This window comes from Mixophyes fleayi, chromosome 4, assembly GCF_038048845.1.
Source record: "Mixophyes fleayi isolate aMixFle1 chromosome 4, aMixFle1.hap1, whole genome shotgun sequence".
In the NCBI taxonomy this organism is placed as follows: domain Eukaryota; kingdom Metazoa; phylum Chordata; class Amphibia; order Anura; family Limnodynastidae; genus Mixophyes; species Mixophyes fleayi.
In genome coordinates this window covers 27,308,599-27,322,968 of record NC_134405.1, presented here as the reverse complement: position 1 = coordinate 27,322,968, position 14,370 = coordinate 27,308,599, and the positions used below count along the sequence as shown (strand labels likewise).

The following is a 14,370-nucleotide window of genomic DNA, read 5'->3' as shown; positions in this document are numbered from 1 at the left end:
CTCTCACTCACTGTCCCACAAATATTTTGATCTGCATTAACATGTTACCTGTAATATTTTTTTTAAATTCAGTATGTTTGATCTTTGTGTTTTGTTCTTCATGCATCATGTTGTGTTATGGATTATTGTTTTCTGTATATGTCATGTACGGTGCTTTGTGGCGCCTTATAACTTAAAGATAATAGTAATAATTCTTAAATCTCATTTGAACAATTCATCTCTGCTCTGAGCTCCAATGTATTGAGTAGAAGCAGGATGAGCGACTGGAGAAACAATTGTATATGACACAGTGCTAAAAATGAGGACCACCTTCAGAATTGAGGTGTGACTGCTGACATTGCTAGCAGTGTATTAGATCTCAATACTTTTAAACTCGTTCTACCTCTATACAATGGACTGTACAATTGTTTTCCACAGGGAGGGACATCCACCCAATTTTTACGTTGCACAGACCCGGTTTGGTATTATAGCATGCTTTATTGCAGGGGTAGTCATGTTCCCGGACATCACTACTCCGACAACACTTACCCCGACATCGTCAGGAAGGAAGGAAGGAAGCTCCGCCTGTAGAATGTTGTTAAGTAAACTTCTATAATATACAGGCACTGCCTCCTTCCATTGCACCCTTAACAGCAAAAATAATAGTCCAGGTGTTCTAAGTCACGTGATTCTGTGCTGGCGGCCTGTTATATGGTCGGAATGATTGAAAGTCAGTTTTTTAAACAATCAATATTAAGAGCATATTGAGGTTCCGAGATTCGCTGTGACGATGTTGGGGTAAGAGTTACCATGGTAGTGATGTTCACTGTTCAGTACCCAACCCCTTTATCCTACAGTTGGTTATTTTTTTATTTTTAAATGGCTCGTGTTTGTAATTTGTGATATTTTCAGTTCATTTACAGGATCCTCACAATGGATTCTTTGAAAAACTATAAGTCGCCCTTCCCTAAGATGCAGACACGTCCCACAGATACCCCTCAAGCTATGTCTGTTTCTAACAAAACTGTTGATCCCAACTTCAAAAGACTTTTAAGACTACTTGATTGGCCTGAACCTCCATCGACTGTGGGACATTTTAATTTTTCTACCAGCCCCAGAAACTGTGACTACCATCTGCTGAATGCACGGGACACATATAGGATTGGAGAAACATTGGAAGTGGTCATCACAGCTCGGGATCACAATGGTCGGCTAAAGGAATATGGTGGAGACTTCTTCCGAATCAAGTTGCACTCTCTGGCACTTAAGGCTGGAGTGACTGGACAAATAAAGGACTTCGGTAATGGCAGATATTTGGCCACATTACTGCTCCCATGGCCAGGAAAAGCAGAGGTACACATCAGACTCATTCACTCCAGTGAGGCTGTGGACGTCTTGAAGAAGAAGAGGGAGAGCCATCCAGAAAAGGTGATACAGAGTAGCCCTGACTAATCTAACACTTATCAATCCATCAATCAATTCAATCACTATTATATTTTATTTGTGTGTTGGTGTTGTTACAGTATCACAAGGAAAATCCCATTACGAGGTTAATTTAGTCAATAGTTATTATAATGTGGCTGGGGGATTCCCAGCAGGGTGTACCAGGCTGAAGAGGTCACCCCGAGGTAGGATGTAAATCAATCCTATCCTAGGATGACCTCATTGATCAGGATAAAGTTCTGTGGTTGCAATAATCTTCTACTTTACTCTTTAACAAATATTGACTGTTTTAACTTGAGATAAAGAGATTGTCCACTGATCATGTGTTCCTGAAATTATATTTGTGTGTTTCGCCATGGCAAGAATAGGACCTAGGCTTTCTAAAGTATCCTAAAAAGTTGAATACCAATATTATGTTCAATATCTTGTTTTTTTTAATAAGTTCAATACAAAAGATGGGACCATGTAATAAATGCATAACATAAATATGAGGCTTAAAAATGGATGGGAAGTACTTTTGACCAAAAGAAGTAAAATAATATAATAATAATAATAATAATAATAATAATAGTAATAATAATTAATAGTTAATTATTCTAATACTATTCCGAATATAGGAATAAAGTAGAATGTTATACTGTTGCAGAACTTACACACTTACAATAATGTTTGGCTCTAGTAAGTACAGGGGTGTGCTTATACTGAGGTCCCTAGTGTGTAAAGAGCAAGAACAAAATGTAGATAATTAATTTAAATTTAAATTGTTGATTTCTCCCATGTTGTTAGAGCTAATAATGAGTTAATTATTAATATCTGTATTCCATGGTATATTTTATAAATGTTTCTGATAGTTTGCATAAGGGATGAGGATAGTGCCAATTCTCACCCCAGGCAGCGGAACTATTTGCCACACTCTTGGTAAAGAATATACAGTTCTGTTTTGCAGGTATATTTCCATGGATATTTCCAATTTAACGGTAGCAGCGAGGTGATGGAGTGTAACATAGAAATGCCGGGAAAACACGTTTGCAAATACAGGGACCCCGTCTCTGGTAACACGTGGCAGTGTGTGAGGCCACGGGAGCTGCCGTGTGACTCCTTGATCTATCACTCCATGGGTGGATACCGCAGAGTAACAAATAACCTGGAGGATTCGCTGATGAGTGGGTGAGTAATTCTATATGTTAGAGAGTCTGTCCTTAGAAGTTCTGCTCCATAATACTTACAATTAACAGGTTTAATATAAAACATCAAGCAAAGAGAAACATGCATACACCAAATGCCTGATGCATTAAGGCATGTTTTTTTTAAATGCGTAATTCGGGCATACGTATGTCTGTGGTCAACTACAAGTGGATTTGAATAAATGTCTTAAATACGGGTGTAGGTGCGCTCTGCATATACAGCACTTGCCGTATTGAGACAGATACAACACACTACAGGATACATACAACACATATGTGGAATATGGAGCAGAACTCAGGGTAAAAACAATTACATTTATAGAGATGTTCTTACTGATCATAAAATTACTTTTTGTAGTTGTTCCTAATTGCAAACACATGTTCTTATAATGAGGTCCCTGGTGTGTAGAGAACTGAAGTGTGCTTATAATGAGGTCACTGATGTGTAAAGAACAGGGGTGTGCTTATAATGAGGTCACTGATGTGTAAAGAATAAGGGTGTGCTTATAATGAGGTCACTGGTGTATAGAGAACAGGTGTCTGCCTATAATGAGGTCACAGGTGTGTAAAGAACAGGGGTGTGCTTATAATGAGTTCACTGATGTGTAAAGAATAAGGGTGTGCTTATAATGAGGTCACACGTGTGTGTAGAACAGGTATGGGTTACAATGAGGTCACTGGTGTGAAAAGAACAGGGGTGTACCTATAATGAGGTCACAGGTGTGCAAAGAACTGGAATGTGCTTATAATAAGGTCACTGTTGTATGAAGAACAGGGGTGTACCTATAATGAGGACTCAGGTGTGTAAAGAGCAGGAATGTGCTTATAAAGAGCTCACTTGTGAATAAAGAACATTTGTGTGGTGATAATGAGGTCACTGGTGTGTGAAGAACAGGGGTGTGCCTATGTAGAGATGTGCCCAATAGCTCCGGATCCGGTGCCCGTGAAGAGGGCGAATATGAAGACTGCCGCTGTGCCCCTGAAGGGACAGAATATGGCCCTGGCTGCTGTGCACATGAAGAGTGCGAAGAAAGAAGAGGAGAGGTACTTACCATTCCTGCAATCCAGCGTTGGTAAGCATTTTCTTCTTTCTGCAGGTCATGGCAGCGGAGGGAGGATGAGCCAATCAGGGCTCGCCTTCCCCCGCTGGCCAATCGGCGGCCGGATGAGTGAGCCAATCACGGCTCACCTCCGGCCGTTCAAAAGATTGGCGCCGCGGCTAGCCAATGAGTGCCGGCGGTTATATAAGCCGCCGAGCAGCACCATTTAGTCAGAAGTTTGCCAGCGGAGAGAAGAGAGGACATCGTGGTAAGTATATTCAGCATTAAGTCGGGTACAAGGCCAGTGGGCAAAGTCGGGCGCTAGGCCCGTGGCCACAAGTTAGGGGCATTAGATGATGTGGATGATTAGGATGCAGACAGATACCAAACTCACCACGGTAGCACGCCATTTTTTACAAGTACATGAAGGAAAATTTGAACATCTACGTGCATTTGGCATAGAAAAAGTATCAATAGGGATAAGAGGAGGAGACATTATGAAGGAATTGTTGAAAAGAGAAAGCAGGTGGATATTCTTACTTCACTCCATCATGCCGTATGGACTCAATGAAAATATTAATTATTCTTGTTTTCTGTAGAAACACTTTTTGGAGATCCCGAAGAGAAAAGAACATTTTTCCTGTAAAGGAAATAAAACCATTCTCTATATTCTCTATATCTTTGTAGAAACATGAGTCCATAGATGTGCAATAGGGAGTTACATACGTGTAGCTATACTGTTACATGACTACAATATACTGGGGATATTTTTCTTCACTATACATTAGAAAGGATGGGCGAATAGGACTATGTATATCTTTATTTTATCCTAATCGTATTTGTGGATCTATTTTTATATTTATTTTTATTTTTATTTTTATAATTTTCATCATTTTACTCCATTTATACTCATATACGAATCATGTCCATGTTTGGATTTATTTAGCTCACTCTACAATATGTTTTTATGTTTATTATTTTATAATGGGTACATATGTATAACTATTTAGTCACAATAAGTAATGACACAATAAATAAAAGATTAAAAATTACAAAAATTATAAAAAATTATAAAAATAAAAAATTAATGAACAATATCAAATAAATATTAATGAATAAAATATTAGACACTCACCTTATAATTTTTAATAGAATTTAGTTTATTCATTTTGAAAGAGTTTACACACTAACATATATCATATGGTATTATAATTTATATTTCACTTTAATAAATAATTTGTAACATATATAAGAATAAATAATAAAAAATAACAAATAATAAAAAATAAAAAATAATCAAAATAAAAAATAAAATAAGATAAAAATTGAAAATAACAAAAAATTAAAAATACGAATAACAAACAATAAAATGATATATAATTAAATACAGAATAAATAATCTATAAATAAGAAGACTAAAATGAAATAATGACGAAAGAATTTTCATAAAAATAATGAACAATAAATAATAAATAATTAATAATAATTCGAAGAATAAAACGTGTAATAAATAATCAACACACATGAAAATCAATCAAAAGATAATACTTAATTATAAGTCATATAATGGTCAATGTATGAAAGAGAAGTGAATAAACAAGAAATAATAAATGAAGAATGGATATCAAAATAGAGAATTAATACACTACAATTTAATCACTGATTTGAATTACTCACCTTATATTCTGGGGTTTCATTTTGCACATATTTATCTCTTTTCAGAGTCTTAGGGTTTTGCTTTTCATATTTATTCTGCACTTTATCTGTCACCATAATCCCAGTCCCTTTATGATTTATATCTCACCTCAGTATAATTTTGTATTTCCCTTCACATGGCACTCACATCTTATCCTCATCCATACCTCACAATCCTTTTATCCATATAATTAGTCAATAATGTATTTGTACATAATCCTATTAATAATCACCTTATCCCCAAGTCAGCTACTATTTTTCTTTGAAGAAACGGATGTACTTGTCCCCAGTATAATGGGATTTTTGTGATCCAACACACAATTGGCTTGCAAAGCCATCAATCAACAATCACCTAATACCATTGGACGCCTATAGTATAAAGGAATAGCTCTATCTAAGATGGGTAATTTCCCATGACTAAGCCGATTACGGCGAAACGTACGTCGGGCCACGTGTGACGCGTGACGTCACACACCCGGAAGTGTGAAGCCGGTCAGCGGAGATAGCCGCGATCGTGTCACACTCTATCTAATGTTCTAATGTTACAATTTTGAATCTAGTAGTGCGCTTTGTTTAGGGCTATAGCACCAGGGTAATTCTGTCTGACAACAAGAGGAGGATTGAGGTTCCTTCATATCGCTAGTCAGACCCTTATCAGCCACATTTTCATAGGCTGAATTGACTCAATTTCCTATGTAGCAGATATGTGCTAGAAAGAAATCCTCTGTGGTCATGCCCTAGTTAATCCCTCTCCTCTATACACTGTATGAGAGGATACTAGGTTAGAGCACCAAGGTTTTAGAACTATATATACATTTACTTAAGTTCCTTTGTATGTCTATGTCAGATTACTATACCTGAGTGTTTTTGATAAATTATAAACCCTACAAGTGCATTCCTACACTACAATTATTCAATTCAGAGTGGACACACTTGCTGGTTATATGAGATATACTATGTATCGATGAATATAGGGAATATAATTGAATCCCAATAAATTGTGTTATTTTGAATCTCATTGATATAATGTCCATAATTATGGGCAGTATTCCCAGTAAATTATAAGTGTCACAATTTTGTGACCACTGGCTTCCCGGAAGGGTATTTTTAATTACTTCTATCACTTATCTTTATTTTTCATCACCTCTTTATTTTAATATTCGCTGACTGTGATGTTATCTGACATATTAATTTTTAATAAACTTTCAATAAAATTTGTTTTTAAATACTTTCCAAGGGACTGGAGTGCCTCAATTTACAATCTCTTTAGGTGATTCTTCTCACCATCTTTTTCCTGATAGATACCAAACTGCCTTTGCCCATTTATTTAGATATTTAACTATAAGTGTAGGGTGTAATATACACCCAAAGACGACGGTTGCATTGCCAATATGCATAGATGGAGAGGAAAACAATCTGGTTTGTGTATAGAATTAATGAAGGTCTACCTACCAGGAATTAACCTGTTTTTTGGCTAATTTATTAGCTTTACAATTACATTACTTATCCAAGAAACAGGTGGAGCACTAAATTTGGTAATTTTTATGCCCAAAAACATTGATTTTCCAAAAAAATAGCAAAACAAAACCAAACAAAACCAAAACACGCAAAACCAAAACACGAAGGTAATCCAGATCCAAAACCGAATACAAAACCAAAACACGGGGGTCAGTGACCATCTCTAATGACTAGAGATGCTCACTGAAACCCGTGTTTTGGTTTTGGTTTTGGATATGGATTAATTTTGTGTTTTGGTTTTAGATCTGGATTTTTAGAAAAATTAGCTAAAATATGCTAAAATCACATAATTTTGCTCTTTTTAGTTCCTAAATTATTATTACCCTCAATAATACTTACTTCCAGTCATTTCCAGTCAATTTTGAACACCGCACAGGTCACAATATTATTTTCATTCACTTTCAGACAAAGAGTGCAGCGAGCTGGTCAGATGTTAAACGAAAGAGCAACAACACAAACCCACAGCAGTTCATAGCACATCTAGGAAACATTGTCACACACAGCCTCGGACTGGCCTGCCGGTGAGCCGGACTAACCACTGGTAGGCCCTGCCGCATATAGCTCCGCCCCTCCGTTGTTTAGGGCGGAGCTTCCATGCGGCTGACTTCCGACGGCGACACTTGTGTTAAACACACTACCGCGCGGTAGTGTGTTTATTAGTTTCAGCAGGGGAATGAAGAGACAGCGCTGAGGAGGTCCTGTTATACAGCCACCCAGAGGACCAAGAATGAAGCACGCCAGAGCTTTGCACAGGTAAGTGCAAGCCCAAGGCAGCAGGCATGTAGGAGGGAGAAGGGGGGCCAAGGCAGCAGACATGACAGGGAGAAGGGGGGCCAAGGCAGCAGACATGACAGGGAGAAGGGGGGCCAAGGCAGCAGACATGACAGGGAGAAAGGGGGCCAAGGCAGCAGACATGACATGGAGAAGGGGGGCCAAGGCAGCAGACATTACAGGGAGAAGGGGGGCCAAGGCAGCAGACATTACAGGGAGAAGGGGGGCCAAGGCAGCAGACATGACAGGGAGAAGGGGGGCCAAGGCAGCAGACATTACAGGGAGAAGGGGGGCCAAGGCAGCAGACATGACAGGGAGAAGGGGGGCCAAGGCAGCATGGCATGAAAGAGGGAGAAGGGGGGCCAAGGTAGCATGGCATGAAAGAGGGAGAAGGGGGGCCAAAGCAGCATGGCAGAGGGTGAAGGGGGCCAAAGCAGCATGGCAGAGTGTGATAAAGGGGGGCCAGGAGAAGGGGGGAGCAAAAGCAGCATGGAGGGCACAGTCTGTTCATAAGGGAGCACAGCATGGTGATGAAGGGGCACAGTAATGTGTGTGTGATGGCACAGCGGACTTGTGGAAATGTAATGTATGTGAGGTGGGTGGTGGCTAACTAATGGGTTATTTGTTTGTGGGATGATATTGGGGCCATTTAATTTTATAGTGGGGACTATTCATTTTAGATGGGGTGGTTTGGGGACTATTAATTGAATGTGGGCTGAGTTTGAGGAGCATGAGGTCTATTTATTAAATGTGAATATAAATTATTTAATGGCAGTGATGGTCGCGGGAAATAGGTATATTTATTATACGTAAATGCTATTAATTTATTGCTGGGCTTGTTTGGAGGAGGGAGATAGATTTACTTATTAAATGTGAATACTATTATTTTAATGTTTGGGCTGGAGGAAGGCCTAAGTATTAATCATGGGTCCTATTGATTTAATGCCGGGGCTGGTTGGAATTTTCTAAATGTACCCATTTTTTTTCCAAATAGGGCCCCAACATTCCAGGATCCAGACAAGCCGCAACTAAAGAAACCAGCAGCCACAGGTGGTGACAAGAACAGGTAGGACAGTCTGTCAAATGTTCTGATTCTAGTGGGACAATCCCGATTTTTGGTGACTGTTCTGCCCAATCTAAAGGGCAGGTCAAGACTGTGTACTCTTTATATACACAATGCATTCATTATATACTACACTATGGTGCTAGCTGTCCTTTGAGGGCTGGCCACTCCCCCTCTAGTGTCTGGTCTCGCCTCTATGATGGCAGGCCACACTCCCTCTGGTGGGCCCCTAGCATTGCAGTCTCCCGGTGGGCCCTTCATGCCCCAGTCCGACACTGGTCACACAGCAGTGGCAGAAAAGAAAAGTGGTGAAAGATGGATTTGTTCTTGCGCCTTCCTACCCACCCTTATGTAAGATATTAAAAAGGACATGTACAGTTTAACAAAACAAGCATTCCAGTGACAAGCAGTGCCACTTTTCTGGCTGAAGTGCTTGGTTTGTTTGGGCCCCCACAAAACAAGCTGACAATGGGCTTAAGGCACCTAAGCCAACAGTGCTGTTAATTAACTCTACTGTGGCAAGTCATGCACCAGTGGCAGCAGTTCTTGCCAGTGAGAACAAGTAGGCCATTGTCAAAAAATCACTTTTTATGTGTGGAATTATTTTTACACAAATCCTGACAACAGTTGTCTAGCCATTTGTAGCATTGTGAAGCCACAGTCAGTAGAGGTAGGGACCTTAACCATCTAGGAACCTCATCCATGTTACGCCATTTGAAGCGAGTTCATGAAAAGCTTTTCTGAAAATCAGAAACTTATGCTAAAAAATAACAACAAGCAGTCCAGTATCAGCTACCTCCCTTCTCTCAGCTAGATCCCAGCACCTGCAATCTACAACCCCAACACCTTCATCATCAATATCCTCACAAGTGATCAGAGTTAGTCCTACATCCAAGTTGCTAAGGCGAGATGACTCCTCCCCTAGCCAGGACTCCTCGAAAGAATCCTTTGGCCCACTGCTGCTGCTCCTGCTGCTGGGGGTTGATCTTCAACCCAGAAGCAGACCAAGAAGAAGATTACTAGTAGTTTATGACAATTGACTGTTAAACAATCCTTTGCAAGAGGATTGTCACGAATCTGTAGAATATTTAGTGGATCCCTGTTCTCTGTCAATGAATGGTACTCATTCAGGAGTGCGGAGTCTAACGGGTAGGGGATTTTTACCAGTGACCCCCACAAGGAGGTATGGGCTTTGCTGCCCCTATCCCACAGGTCACGGTCTCCCAAATGAGTGACAGAGAAGTGGTGGAGCTTGAAACTACAGGTTTTGATAATTCAAGCTAATGGCACTGGTACAGTAACAGTTCAAACAATCAATGAGGATGGTTTAGAAATAACTGGTTTATATTTTGTAACCCAGGGTAACAACAAGAGCATCATTGATTCAGCAACAGTACAAATAGTTCAATGGAGATGATAGAACTAGCTGGCTTGCAATTTAGTAACTCAGGGTGACAACGGGAGCATCATTAATACAGCAAACAGTTCCAATAGTCAATGGAGATGATGAGACTAGCTGGCTTGCAGTTAGTAACTCAGAGTAAAGGCAGTAGAATCATAATACAGCAGCAGCTCAAATAGTCAATGAAGATGATAGATGAAACTAGCTGGCTTGCAATTGGTAACTTAGTTTAATAGCAGAGAAATCACTGATACAGCTGAAGTTCAAACAGGGCAGACGTGGAATAGAACTTTAGCTGATCCATACATGATAATTGTAACTACAGGTGAGTTACTGGTTACAGCGACAGTTCAATATGCACATAATAAGAAAGGAGAACTTAGCTGATCCATAAATGGTGATTCCAATAACAAGTGAATTACTTGTACAATGGCAGTCCCAGCGTGGAAGCAGTAGTGGAATTGAGCTGGCTGATCCGTGGATAGCGATTCTGGCCGCAGATGAGTTTGCTTGTTACAGGAGCAGTCCAGCGTGGAAGTAGTAATGGAGTTGAACTGGCTGATCTGTGACTAGCGATTATGGTAACAGGTGAGTTGCTTGTTACAGTGGCAGTCCCAATGTGGAAGTAGTAGTGGAGTTGAACCGGCTGATCGGTGAATAGCGATTCTGGTAACAGGTGAGTTTGCTAGTTAGAGCGGCAGTCCCAGCGTGGAAGTAGTAGCGGCGTAGAGTTGGCTGATCCAAACAAACGAAGCAAGGCACACAGGAGGGGATAAACCAACAGGAGCCTAATCCCATAGGAAGAGTTTGTAACTCAAAGAACAGGCAATTAACAGAGGGACCATGGGAGGTTTAAATAGCGCTCCATAATCCTATGCAATAATAGGAACCGGTAGGAGGAAACAAATAAGGGCAACAGGCAGCACATGCGCAGAACCAACTACATAGGAGCCTTGACACAAAGTATTAGCCTGGATCACAGCTTCCAGGAAGGAGGTAACAACGCCGGCACTTATCTATGGGACCGGCGTGTGACAAGGATGCTGTCACGGGCACTAGGAGTCTTGCCCAGGATTTCACCAGATGACTGGGCTTACCAGAGTCGTGAAGTTCACACAACGGTCCTCTGGTAGCGGGGTGACTAGCGGAACAGATATCACAGCAGATGGAGAGAGAATGCCAGAAAATAATAGGAAAGTCAGTGACTTGCAGCAATCTTTGGTCAATGACTCAGCCTCTAGCTGATATAGTGGAAAGGCAGATTTGAACACTGAGATCAGGATGGACGTGAGTAGATGCAGGGAGGTACAAGGAAGTCAGTGGTCTGCGTACAGCAAGTTGTACCACTGCTTATGGTGAAGAGACTTGTCCAGGTGCAGGTAGGTAGCGGGGAAGTCAGTGGTCTGCGTATAACAAGTTGTACCACTGCTTATGGTGAGAAGACTTGTCCAGGTGCAGGTAGGTAGCGGGGAAGTCAGTGGTCTGCGTATAGCAAGTTGTACCACTGCTTATGGTGAGAAGACTTGTCCAGGTGCAGGTAGGTAGCGGGGAAGTCAGTGGTCTGCGTATAGCAAGTTGTACCACTGCTTAATAGGTGAGGATGTGTACAAGTGTTGATGATTGGAAGCATACAAAGATAATAGGATGCAGACACTGAGAGCACAGAGGAACTTGATCCCAATAGGTATGCAGCGTATCCAACAAAGTCTATATAACGGTATGTGTGGCGCTGCTTGGTAGAGACTTGCTCAGCACAGATATGCAGGCCAATAATGGATAGTCAATCACAGTTATGCATATAACGACTGAGTAGTACGGTTAATTCCAAACAGGTATGCAGCGTAACAATAACAGTCTATAGCAGGTATGGATACCGCTGCTGAGCGTGGAAACTTGTCCTAGCGGATATGCAGAGTAAACGGAGAAAGTCAATAACAGATAGGCATACCGCTATTCAGTAGAACAGTCTGTCCACAGGGAGATGCAGGAACTGCAGAGACGCTGGACGGCAGAGACGAGTGTAGGAACCACAGGTGAGTAGATCCGGTAATCAGAGTCCAGCTGAGGACACAGGCAGGAAACAGGAGACTGTAGCAGGTATGGAAACCAGCGATGAGTAGCACAGGGAATCCACAGGAACTGAAGACACTAGGAGTACACAGGAGATAGTAGCGGGTATGGAAACCAGCGATGAGTAGATCAGGACTCAGCAGGAAACTGAAGACACTGGTAGAACACAGGGAACACCTTCAGAAACTCACAGGGAATGAGACTCCAAGATCAGGCAATGAGGTAATGCACACAGGTGCCTTAAATAGGGAGTTGCCTGATCAACCAATTTGGATTAAAAGCAACAGTCACAAGAGTTCTTGGAAGCTGCGCATGCGCAGTCCATTAGGATGGCGGACGGCTGCGGTTTAGGACAGGTGCCGGCAGGAAGGCTAGGGAGCCACGCACCAGCGCAGAGGCACTCACGGTCCGGTGAGTGACAAATGCAAGTATGGCAACTGTCAACCAGCCGCACAGCAGATCACAGGCGCCATGGCGATTATACTAGTATTAGATCTGCGACCAATATCCACCATTAATGCAGCAGGAATAAGACAGTTAATTGAGGTCATGTGTCCCAGCTACCAAATTCCATCTCAACACCATTTTACTAGACAAGCAATTACTCACCTGTACCAGGAGGTTGCCAAAAAGAAAATTATTGGGCTACAAAATGCCATTCTACCCACTGTACACTTAACCAAAGATATGGGGACAAGTGGAACTGGGAAAACTAAAGATTATATGACTGTGACAGCCCACTGGGTTGGTAAATCGCCCACAGCAACAGGAACAGCAGCAGCATATATCAAACAATGGCAGATCTTTCAGAGGCAGGCTACTTTGTGTATCATCTTCTTCACTAAGGGGCATACTAATATTATTATTATTATTATTATTATTATTATAGATTTGAAAGGCGCCACAGCGCCGTACAGTAGGAAAGACAAGGACATACATAAAACAGGACATACGTAAAATAAAAACAGACAAGGCAGACAAAATGAATGGAGACATGAAAACTAAGGGTATGGAGGACCCTGCTCATTACAGAGCTTACATTCTAAAGGGAAGAGGGCACATCTGAAACAACAGGAGCGAGTGTGGCTCAGAGAGGAGATTGGGATAGTTGTGAGGGTGCATTAGTGTGAATAGTGTTATCGAGGATAAGGTCACCTCCTCTAAAAAAAGAGATTGGTTTTCAAAGAGCGTCTAAAGATTTGAAGGTTGTGGGAAAGTCTGACTGAGCGTGGTAGGGAAATCAATAAGTGGGGAGCAGCACGGGAGGAGTCTTGTAGGTGGGAGTGAGTGGTGGTTATCAGAGATGAGACAAAGGGCAGGTCAAAGGTAATACCGCTAACAACCTGTTTGAAAAACTAAGGGATGCCATTACAACATGGCTTTTCCTGCTTGGACTCTCCTGAGGATATGTGATTTCTGATAACGTCACCAATATTGTTAGAGCATTACAGCGAGGGGAATTCCATCACATTCCCTGCTTTGCTCACACAATCAACTTGGTGGCACAGAAATTTTTATAAAAATGACAGTGACATGCAAGAGATGCTGTCTGTGTCCAGAAATATTTAGGGTCATATTCTGCAACAGCATGTAGGAGAATGCAGCAGCTGCAAGAAGAATAGAATTTAGGGGAAATGTACTTTAGTCCAGCGCAGTGGAAAATACTTTCTGTGTTGTGCAAGGTGCTGAAACCACTCAAAGTAGTCACCGGTGAAGAGAGTGCAGACACTGTTAGCTTGTGTCAAGTTATTCCCCTAATTAGACTTTTTGAAAAGCAGCTACAGAAATTGAAGGAGGAAATTAAACAAAGCAATACCGCTAATTATGTTGGACTTGTAGATTAAGTACATTATACGCTTCGCCAGGATCCAAGAGTTATCAACATCTTGAAATCGGATAATTGCATTTTGGAAACTGTGCCTGATCCTAGGTTTAAGAGCTATGTCTTCTCTTTCTTTCCAACTGACCCAGATCACAAGAGATGCATTGAGCTCCTGGTCAGCAAGCGGACAGCTCAAGTGGTACATGACACAATGACATCTCCTCCTTCAGTTTCTCTGAAAATAGCTGCTAGGAAGCTCTCTCAAGGCACCCAGTGGTGATGCAGATGAGTCAGCACAACATTTTTAAATTTGGTCGGTTCTAAAAAAATTGTCCAAAAATCGTGACAGCTCTGCCGTAAAATGAACTTCAATTTCCATGAGG

The 14,370-nt window shown here is 41.2% G+C and overlaps 1 protein-coding gene across 1 annotated transcript in view; it reads left to right on the top strand.

Moving 5' to 3' along the window:
• Positions 1 to 912: 912 nt before the first annotated feature.
• The window catches only part of LOC142150594 (NXPE family member 3-like), a 44,714-nt gene continuing 31,256 nt past the window's right edge, over positions 913 to 14,370 (top strand). The window contains exons 1-2 of the mRNA XM_075205793.1: positions 913 to 1,407; positions 2,369 to 2,589. Of these exons, the coding sequence (XP_075061894.1) occupies positions 913 to 1,407; positions 2,369 to 2,589 (716 nt within the window). The remainder of the gene's footprint in view (positions 1,408 to 2,368; positions 2,590 to 14,370) is intronic.